This window comes from Lissotriton helveticus, chromosome 7, assembly GCF_964261635.1.
Source record: "Lissotriton helveticus chromosome 7, aLisHel1.1, whole genome shotgun sequence".
Taxonomy (NCBI): domain Eukaryota; kingdom Metazoa; phylum Chordata; class Amphibia; order Caudata; family Salamandridae; genus Lissotriton; species Lissotriton helveticus.
Window position 1 is genome coordinate 1804779917 of NC_136068.1, and position 11749 is coordinate 1804791665.

The 11749-nt window shown below is 41.4% G+C and overlaps 1 protein-coding gene across 1 annotated transcript in view; it reads left to right on the plus strand.

The window, feature by feature from the left end:
* LOC144770785 (phospholipase A2 inhibitor and Ly6/PLAUR domain-containing protein-like) overlaps nt 1–9914 on the plus strand; it is an 88344-nt gene extending 78430 nt beyond the window's left edge. Inside the window, exon 5 of the mRNA XM_078655539.1 lies at nt 6152–9914. Coding sequence (XP_078511665.1) covers nt 6152–6345 — 194 coding nt within the window. The 3' untranslated portion in view covers nt 6346–9914. The remainder of the gene's footprint in view (nt 1–6151) is intronic.
* The last annotated feature ends 1835 nt before the right edge of the window (nt 9915–11749 follow it).

An 11749-nucleotide genomic window follows, 5' to 3' on the forward strand; every position in this document is an offset into this window, starting at 1 on the left:
CTATATGGCCTTTTATACTGTAGTCTCTATGGTTGTTACCCTGGTGTTCATGGGTACTGTAGTTTTTTATTGTTTTATTGGCTGCTGAGCATTTCTATATTAAAGAAATGAGAAAGCATAATCGGAGCCTCCTGTCCTGACATAGAATTTGCCCGCAATTGGACCTGCTAACGGACCTGCTACCCGTCCCATTCCTGCGGGAGTAAGACTCCATTGTCCCGACTGCCAAGCGGCATCGGCGCCGACAACGTCATCCCACGTGACAGGAGGCGCTTAAACCGTGGCCAGGGCTCCCGCAGCGAGGGACATGCGCGAGAGTGCCCGAGCCAAGGGCGGGCCTGTCTGCACCCGCCCACGATCGAATGAGGCTGGGCTGGGCTGGGCTTATCCTTTTGGTCAGTGGACATCTTGTTTTGGGAGACTTCCCCATTATCGAGTACGATGTAAGGGAGGTCCTTCACTTCCGCAATATTTATTCTGGCCAGCCCTCTAGTGGACAATTTGTAAAAGTGTCTATCTAATACCGGATTATATGTGACTGTAGCCCACAGCATACAAACACCTGATCCATATACACACATAGATGTTTTGAGTTCCAACGAACGCTTACAAAAGAAAAAAAAATCGTATTTTGGGTAGTAAACAATCAATCTGCCAGTTTAATGTGCCTGTCTGTGTGCGTGCACAAGAGCTATTAAGTGGCTGTCTTGGTCACTTACTTATATTGTATTATTCTGGCCAAAGCTCCTGGTGGGAAAGAAATGGGGAAGAGAAAGGCTGCGATTGTTTCGTCCCAACACGTAAAAAGGCAGTCACAAATACGCATCACACACTGATAAGCTATTTCACAGGGGCCATGGGGGTTATTGAGAAACAGATATCTACGGTCGAGAAGTCACTGAATTCAGGTACACTAGATGCAAAGGATATGATGAATGATGAGACACCTATAATGGCCGGTTCCTCTACTGCGCTCTCACAAGTCATCGTCCCTCAGAACGGTTGCATTGCAAATATGTCAGATCATATCACACTGAGTGACCAAGATTCACGCACAGCCTCCATATAAGCGCCATAAAACACCGGTAGCCGCAAGCAAGACTAGTAAGACTGTAGAGCAGGGTGGAAAAATAGCATGGTATGTAGAGCTACACCCCTTACTTTACGTTAAAAGACATCTAAGGCCAATTAAAAAAAGTTCCTGTCAGGAGCAGGGAACAGGAGTAAGTCTAAATCTCAGGTTAATGAAGTGGGTAATCTAACTTCACCAGTGGAAAAATTAGGGGGCATATTATCTAGAAATGGCGTTCACATTATCGCTGCTTTAGCGGCAGTTGCGGCAATAAGGGGCTTGATAATATGCCCTTGTGAATTCCCATAGAAGCCCATGTTCTGGTGTGAACATGGGCTTCTATGGGAATTCTCTACGGCGTATTATCAAGCCCATTATCGCCGCTTTATCAGCAGTTTTCTGCCGCAAAAGCAGCGATAATGTTAACGCCGTGCTTGATAATATACCCCTGGATTCCTTCATAAGAACCTCACTATCATCATTGGAGGAAAGAGTCACCCAGATAGAAGCAAGTTTGGCTAACCTTACAGTTAAGCAGGGGGCAGCCAGCCTTAATTCACCACAGTAGCCCCGAATGTCTGGAGGAACCATGTCATAATCAGAGATTAAAAAAACGTAATGAGCCCCATACTGTAGCACAGATTGAACAAGCTACAGAGCTCTGCATTGCTAGTCTGAAAGTAACGCCAAATAGGGATAACACGGCCTCCAACCTACGAGCTAGTAAACCCAGGCAGACATTGCATAATTATAATCCCATGCCTCTATTTACTAACCCAGAGAAAGCTGACCAAATCCGTCTGAATCTACCTCCAGCGGTCACACCGTACACAGGTATCCTAGGAAACTTACCTAGTTTGAGGGCACATGACACGGTAGCGTGGGATACTTTAAGAAATAAATTCCTGCACTGGCTCCCTTGGCTTCTTTTACCAATCTCCACGTAAACAGGGGCGGGGCAATAAAACAAGAGACATCCATTATAGATCTAACTATGTGTATAACGTAACCGTGGGAAATCGCTTTGAACTCCTCTCTTCCCTGGATGAAATAGATTGACGGAACAGAATCACTACAGCTGATTCGGTCAGATTGCCCACCCATTCAATAGTAGCCCCGGATAAACATGGCCATAGTTTTATGGAGTCCCTCCCAGAACCACAGGATTTAGGCAAGGAACTTGGGGAGTCCTGTGTAAGTAATACCTACAGCGGCATGGATCCCTCCATTTCTGGGAGGGATGTAGGACTTACACCAGATAATGACCAGAGAAACGAGCATACTGTCCCTGAAAGTATATCACAAGTCAGGGTAAACAGTTCTAATAATAACAAGCATTGTGTCTCTGTCCTATTTTGGAATACGATCCAAACTGGCAAATCCTCTGAGGCTTAATCCAACACACATAAATGGCTTCAAAACCTTCCACCCGTCAAGCCATCCCGTCAAGTCATGGAAGGCCCAAAGGGAGTATTAGCATCTATATCTCAAACATGTTGAACTTGCGATAGATACTATTCACTAAACCAGAAACGTATTATCAAATTTAGATCTTAAAGCTGGATAACCGGAACAGTTATGTGTTGATCAATTTTTATAATAATGCTTCAAAAGAAAAAGAGGCGGGCATCTTGAAACAACTCATGAACAATGTATATCAGATACATAATGAATGGGCTGGTGCTGTTTTTATTGTCTGGGAGGAGACTTTAATGTTCCTTTATGTCTAGCAGATAGTGACATTTCTTTAATAGATGATGATCATCGTAGCCTCACTTTCCCCATTCTCTATACAGGGACTTTTTAAACAGAATGATATTTCCATTTGATTTGGATTTTTGCCAACCTACTATGTTTCCCAGCAATCCCTTTTACTCAGACCTTCAATGTTAGAGGTCTGAGTTCTACCATAGATTTGATAATTGCTCCCAACAGGTATTCAAACCAAATTTTGGGCTACAAAACGCACAAGGATGCCACAAGTGACCACTTTCCCCTGTGTGTGACCATATCTATAATTACCAAGCTGCGATTTTCTCAGAGAAAAACGATACATGCAGCCCAGGATATAGTTTTGACCAAACACAATGGCTACTCCTTGAGATGAAAGAACATAGAGCCGATCGATTTCACTAAGAAAATTGTAAAGAGCAGTTATGAATTTATTGAAACTTGCTTAGACGAATCTATGAATCTATGACACACAAAGGAATCATGGAGTCCTATGTCCAGATAACAGAGACATTAAAGAATTACTCTAAGGGTTGAGGTCAAAAGCCATGGCAGGAATCTAGGGTGGTTCGACCACAAATGCATAAAAGCATATTCAAACATAAACCAAACCCTACATAAAACCAATAGTGACACTAATGAAATTAGAACATGCAGGAGGGACTATAAGTATGCTCTGAAACTACGTAAAACTGAAATAAAAGACAAAGCCTGGGCTGACCTACAAGAGGATAGTAAAAATAAGGAAAGCAAAGCCTTCTGGCGGGTGGTGAAAGCTCCATTCTTTGAAAGTAATGACATTCCAAGCATAGAAATCACTATTGAGGAAGGACACAGGGTGGAACATTATTCAGATATGTATAGACAGACAGAGGACGTGGACGGAAAAGATCGCAGTGCTGACACACAAGTTTGTATGCCAACATTAAACTACCCTATAGTTTTAACTTTCACTCTGGAGGAGGTACTCAACGCAATCAATACTAGTAAATTAGGCAAGGCACCAGGCTCAGATGGGGTACCCAAAGATCTTTTTAAGTTTAACACCGACCTCTGGGGCCCACTTTTAACGCGAGTGCTAGCAGCTTGTTGTGCAACTGGCTTCATTAAAACATGGTCTGAATGTATAGTGGTACCTATTTCTAAACAATCCAGCTTGCTATCGCCCTATTTTGTTGCTTGACTCTCTTGCTAAGGTGGCAGGGCGCATAGTAAGAGTGGGTGGAGGACAATGACGTTCTATCCGATCTGCAATTTGGATTTAGGAAAGGATTGGGACATTAGAGCAAGGCCTAAACCTCAGTATTTTGATGGGCAAATATACGAGATCAAGAAAGGGCCAACCATACCTGGCTTTCGTAGACTTCACAGCCGCCTTCAAATGTGTCATCCACAAGAAATTATGGAACACACTAGCTAGCATGGGGGTAGAGGCACCACTAATTCAATTTTTGAGGCAGTTGTACAGCAATACGACTACTACAGTCCGGTACGGGTCTAACGGTGAGTGTACGGTGCCCTTCAGTGTGAAGAGGGGGGTTAGGCAGGGCTGCGTTTTGGCTCCTTTTCTATTTACATTATACACTAATGGATTAGCGCAGACATTGCTTGGGAAGTGTCGTGATTTACCACAGATAGCCAGTCGCCCCCTGCCTGCCCTTCTCTCCGCTGACGATGCTGTGATAATGGCCCGCACTGGGCCTACAACGGGCCCTTGACACCCATAATGATTATATGAAAAATCTGGCCCTGAGAGTGAACCCTACCAAAACTTTTGTAATGAGCTGTGGGAAAGTCAATGCAAAGGTAGCTAAGACCACTACATGTCCCTATTTAGGAATTCTATTTGATTTCAATGGATCGTGGAGCCAAGCGATTAAGATTAGAAACCTGCATCTTTGCGAGCAATGTCAGCCTAGGTTAAACATCTCCAAGAAATTAGGGAAAAAATCCCCAGCCGAATTGCTCCACATTGATATCGCGAAATGCATTAACACAGCCATATATGGCGCTGGACTATGGGATTACTGCGATGTAAACTCTTTTCAAAAGACAGAGAATGCCTTTCTAAGATTACTGTTGGCAGTTTCATGCAGCACTTCGACCTATATCTGTCAGAATTGGGAGTTTCGTATATAACAGATATAATTAAAGCACAGCCGGTCCTCCTTTGGCATCGCACACAGTACTTAATTGTAAAATCTTAAGAGACAGCCTTAAATTATATTACCCACTTGAAATACGTTGGCTGAAATATATTAAAGACTTCACGAATGATATGGGCAACTGGGCTATTTTGATGACCCACCCTCTATGGGTTCCATCTCTAGAAAAGCTTTTAAAAAGTCTTGTATGGCCCATCTGGAGACAATCAGATTTGCTGGGGAAGCCTCACGCCCAATGGTAGTTTTCAAACCAAATGCTGCTAAGTATCCATGGCATTCAGCCTTATCTAACTAATACATCAAATGTGTACAATAGATTAGTTTTGACCCGCTTCAGACTGAGCACTTTCCATCACTTGGTAAGTTTTCCATCAACAAACGATTGGTCTAAAGCATTGTGCTCTTGCCCGTGTGATGAGGTCTCCCAGCAAACTACAATGCATGTAGTATTATTTTGCTAACTCTACATTGCAAATAGAAAGAGATGGATCATAGCCATTTTAAAACTATGGGGCCTGAAGCAATGCCGCCAAGCTTTTATTACACTGCAGATTTTAGACAGTTAATGTTTTATAAGAGACATAGCTTCATTTTTTAAAAGTACAATCAAGTGCAGGAAAATAATTTTAGCGAGATAATGCAAAATGATATGGCGTAGCACTATTTGTTTTTATGTAGTCATGATTGTCCAATGAACTAATTTTAACACTGTGTCAAAATGTTATGTTATACCTGCAACACTATGTATGCTTTTATGCTTTTTTTTGTACAAACATCGAATAAAGCTTGATTTGAATTTGAACAATGCCACAGAATGAGATATATTCGGGGGAAGGAGATGCAATGAAGCAACATCCTCAGTTATGCCCGTCTTTATGGACCATCAGGGTCCTGAAAGGAATGTCTTGTTTGTTCTCCCTCTGAGGATCCTGTACCAGGTGTAACAGTAACTCCAGAGGCCGAAATTACCAGTCCAAATACCCAGACTCTCATAATGTTGTTCTCTTGTGCAATGCTATTTTTTATGCAGAAGATTCACCAAGGTAAACTTGCAGAGAAAAACTCTTTATACATTATCCACCTTGTCTGGGTTGCTTGTGTTTTCTTGCTCTTCCTTCTTGTGTTGATCCCTCCTTCAAATCCCACCTTTTCAATTTTCTGACTTTCTTTTCTCTCTCTGCAGGTTCTCTGACCTCCAATGTTGCTCTACGTGGCTGTGCGACTCAAAGTTTCTGTGATATGGGAAGCACCTCAGCATCATACCAAGGGTCAACAGTAGCCACTGATCTGGCCTGCACGGACAACAGCATCCGCCTTCAGCCGGGCATCCTTCTGTCAACTATCTTTGGGATCTTTCTAATCAAAGTCTTTGTTTGATTACTGCTGTAGCCGGCAGATAGCAACCTCTGGCCCTTGTTGCAATAGCAAGTGTGCCACAGATATGCTCACAGGCCGTGCACTATAGTGAGTGCTCACAATTTTTTGAGGAATATTATGTAGCAATTTGTATGATTTTGAAAATTTCTTGGCAGGTCTATCCTCTCCCTTCAACTCGTCAGCGGGAGGCTGGGCTTATGCAAAATGCAGCAGAGACTCAGAGCAACTCTAAAAATTACCAGGCCCTGACAAGCCAGAGGACTTCCTTCATTAACCCTGCAAGCTCTTTTAACTGCTTTTATGTTGAGGATGACCCATTGATCTGCACTGCATTACCTCCACACTGCGAAGGTCGTAAACGGCTCCTCCAAGAAATTAAACCAGGAAATGCTTTTGGCAAAACCTCAAAAGGCATTTTCTTTTGAAGAAATAAAGTCAGTAAGCAAGAGAAGAACTTCCCTTGCATCTCTAGTTTCTTAAATTTCTTGTTTGCTATGACAAGCAGCACTCACAGCACAGTGATGTCACATCAAACAAAGTGAAAACAGACCACACCTATCTCTGCAGAAGAGATTTTTTTTTATTGTATAATCGTTATTGCTTGATTAATTAAAATAATTGCAATCACAACTTCTTCACATCTCCCCCCCAAAAAGTTTAAATTACAAGCAAAACATCTTCTCATCACTCAATATAAAATAAAATAAACGGTCCCATATATACAATTTAAAAACTTATCAATAAACTCAAATCTAACCACCTTAAATCCTTAATTACAGGATAATATTGCACATTTTACAGTTTAACGTGACGGTGTGTGCAGCATACTATTTCCTTGTAGAACGGAAAAATATTCTAACAAATAACCATTCATTTCTACTATTAAACATTACACATGTTATATTTCAAAAGTGCTAATGAGAAAGTGCAGAAGTGGCTAAAGTGGAGAAGTTTCTATTGTACATTTCTTGCATAAATTACCTTTCAAAGTGCTAATGTGCAGTAATTGCAACAACCTTCATATCAAAACAATAAAACTGCATCAATTTACTGTGATGGTAACCCAGCTATTTAACATTTCAAATTAGCACCCTCGCAACAAAAGTTATTAGGTGATACAATGTATAAACTGATTAAAACTATTAGTCATCAAAGCCATAAAAATAGTGGACATCTGCCTTATTGTATCTGACATTTTTCAATTGCCAATACAATTTTTACCAATTGACATAATAATGGAATCGATTCACCAGATAGTGACATGATTAAGGCCTGTTGAGCACATCTCCCCCCACAACAGAAAGAATGGTCTCAAAACTGTACGTCTAGATTAATCAACTTGGGGCACACACATACTATATGTACTAAAGTTTCCTGTGGCCATCCACAAAGCCTACAGTTGGAATCTGGCCACAGCTTAATCCAAGATTGCGTGACCTCCTTTGTTGGTTTTATTCCCATACGTAACCTTAAAAATGTATTTTTAAACTTTGCTGAAAAGAAAACATTCAGATACAGCTGAACACTCAGGGATTGGTATGAATTAATCAAATACCATGCATAATTTTTCTCTACCAATGCATTTTTATCCAATTTAAACGATTCAGCTTTGATAAGCTCTTTTAAAATGAGCTTTTAATTGGGCATTTTCAGATCTTGCAGTGTACTTTGGAGGCCGTTATCTCGTAGGGAAGTTAAAATATAATGTCTCCATTTAGCTGCCTAGACAGATTTGTCTATTTCTTGCTAACAAATATTACCTAAAGATACAGGGGCTGATGTTGACAATGCGACCATACATTTAAAAAATGCTCATTTTGATACCAGGCTCTGTCTCTGAAGACCAAACTCCAATCGTATTCCTGCTTGACACACTGACTTGGCAATCCCAAAATTAGCTTTGAAGATCTTGACAATCAATAGGTCAATCACCTTCAGATCTTTCCCTGACATCAGTCAGTGAGATTAATTAATAGTTAGCAGGATTTACCACCGGGCCACTTTTATAAAGGGGTTGCAGTATGTTGCCTTGCCATGATTCTGGGACAATCGCCAGTGACAACACTTCCCTAAATAAATTATGCAGAATGCCGCCCCACATGTCACCATTGGCACGAAACAGGGCATTAAGTAGCCGTTCGGCACAGGGGGCTCCATTTGCCCGGAGCCCACGTAACAGGGTCAATACTTGGAAATTCTACAACTTGGAATTTCTAAGTCAAAATTTGGATCCAGACTAAAGTCAATAAGATGATCTGTGGAATTCAAATCCAGACACTCACTATACCCCCATTGGTGGTTGATATATTATTTACCTCACATACAACCAACTTATCTGGTTGATTTCCCATCTGAACCGGTAAGCCATACAGATTGGCTATAAATGTTACCCAACTGATATATTTACAGAAAAAGCCCTACATCCTCTTCTTTCGAGCTTGTTAACAACTGCCCAAAATTGCTTTGCATTATTTTGATGTTTAAGTTTGGCTTTCCATACTTCTTGTTTATAGGTCTTCATATGTTCCTTCAGATTTTCGTTATACACTGAATAGGTCTGGCAAAATCTACAGGCATATGCCTCACGGACAGCTTTGTTAAGTAATTTCTTCAACTTTAATAGTTTGGGGAACCATATTTTTGGAATGTTCAGATGGGTATTAATTTTCCTAGTCTTTCTAGTTGCAAATTTCCCCACAAGGGACGTTGTAATAAAATTCCATTTATTAATCATGTTTGTATCACCCTGAACACCCCGATCACATTCCTTAATTGATACCTCAGCTATTTGCATAATTTCCTCTTCTGTGGCTAAAAAATGCAAAACCATCCTTTTCAGGTTATATGCAGAATATGCCATGTTGGGACGATCATTAGATTCAGAATGACATTTCATAGAGAAATTATATTTTACAACCTGGGTGTTGTGATCACTTTCTGGCCGGCTGATTACCTTATATTCAGACATACTTGTTCTCAAATTGTCTGAAATGAATGTATAATCAATGATTGAACCTTGCTTAGAGTTCTTAAACGTGGGAGTAGATCTAAATTTTTCTTTTAACTGGCTGACTCCTGCCTCAGACATAATGTTACAATATTCTTTTGCCAAACTTTCAGACTTACAGTTAAATTCTGAGAACCAAATTGATTGCAAATAAAAATCACCTAATACTATTAAGCCAGCATCTGGGTATTGGATTATTAATGTGCTCAATACATCCCGCAAAATATACAACTGTGCAGACTTGTTTTTATTGGCACTCAGGGACGCGTTAAGAATAACTAAATTTGAATCAGTGGTATTTACCACAAGTCATTGGAGCCAACCCAGATTAAAGTCTACCACATCCACAACTAGGTTTACGTCGGCCTCAATATAACACGCCAATCCACATTTTGCACGGTCAAATGTATTAGTTTTCAGTGCCAGAATACAATATTCATTAAATCCAGACAAAGGAGTCATTTGTTCGCACCATGTTTCTTGGAATAATGATAATGCAAATGAATTTAAAAATAATATCGTAACTGTGTCAAACAATAAATGATTCAATCCGTGGACATTCCAGGAGCATAAACTTATTTCAGTTACATTAACATACATAGCTCCGGTTATTCAATTACTATCTCCACGGGGCACCTTTGCCAATGATGCTGGCTGCCAAGATCAATCCTCCATTCGCACATTGTTTTTGGGTAGCCTCTTGCAGAGCTGACCCCCTGATTGAGGATTGGTGATCAACAGACCAGAACTGCAAGATTGATTATTTGATGGACCCACTGCTACTCTAAGTACAGGATTTGGTTTGTTACTTTCAACTGTTTTGCGACCTTTATCCACCTTAAGGGCAAATACCTTCAAGATCGGAGGATATTGTACACAGGCCCAGATCTGAACCTTAATTCCACATTCCATAAAGTGCAAACCTGATCTTAAAATCATAGTAACATTATCATTTGAGGACCAAGTTGTAATAGTGGACTCTCGAAGAGCATTGTCTGTACCTGTTTATATTGAACTGACACCAAATCAGTGGATTTAATGAATGCTAAGTCTGGGATAGTTGAGATGATTTTCAATATTATACCCGGTAGAGGGTATCATAGGATCCCTGAGATTCATACAAGGGGTGCATTACTAGTTTGGTGTCCCATTTCTACAACTATAGTCCTGTCTGCCACACATGGAGTTTAGTATTCCTGAGTTACTTTCTTTTGGTGAAGCAGCCAAAGTTGCAGAGAAAACAGTCAACAGGAAACTGACATGATTCATTGAAGAGAACGCCATCCTCGACCCGTCCCAATCCGGATTCTGAAGCAACCACAGACAATCCTACTCACTGCCACAGACATCTCCGCATCCTCCTGGACCAAGGCCGCTCCGCAGCCCTCATCCTACTCGACCTATCAGCAGCCTTCAACACCGTCTCCCACCGCACACTAGTCGCCAGACTACATGACGCAGGCATGCAAGGAACAGCCCTGGACTGGATCCAACCATTCCTCACCGGAAGAAGCCGCAGGCATCAACAAGTCCCTACTCCACAAACTTAAGGCAATATAGAACACCGCCGCCAGACTCGTCCTTGGCATCCCCCTACACGAACACATCAGTCAACACCTACAAAGTCTCCACTGGCTCCCTGTGGAGAAATGAGTCACTTTCAAAATCCTCACTCATGCCTATTAATGCCCACACAACAATGGACCCAAATTCCTCAATGACAGAATCAACATCCACGTACCCAAAAGAAACCTATAACTTCCAACCTTGCAGTGGCCGTAACTCCGCACATCAACAGAGCCAGAGCATGCAGAAGATCTTTCTCTCACATTGCAGCCAAGACTTGGAACGAGCTACTGGCAGACATCAGATGTACCCGCTCCCTGAACACCTTCAGGAAGACCCTCAAGACCTGGCTCTTTGGTTGAACAGATCTGCGGGTCCCCCCCCCCCCTCAGCATCTTGAGACCCTCACGGGTGAGTAGCGCGCTTACAATTTCCTGATTGATTGATTGATTGACTGACTCTGGGTATTAGTAGATTCTACCATTTCTACAGTACTTAATCGCTTCAGTGTATCGACAACTTGTTCCTTGGGCAAAAATCATGGCCCCTTGGGGTTATTATCCAACCTAATCACACATTCCTTACTGATGTCTACCAAATCCGATTTTCTTATGCCATTGGGTTTAAGAACATCAATATTACTACCATTTCTAGATCCCTGATCATTATCCCTCAATGGTAACAGCAATATGTAGAGGAGTCCCCACCTGCTACAACATCAACCTGAGGTAAGCATTTCTTAACAACTGGTTTTAATATAGGATAATAATCCTTAGGCTTTACTGCTGTAGCTGCTAAGGCAACTGTCCTGGCCTTATCCCGCAACATTTT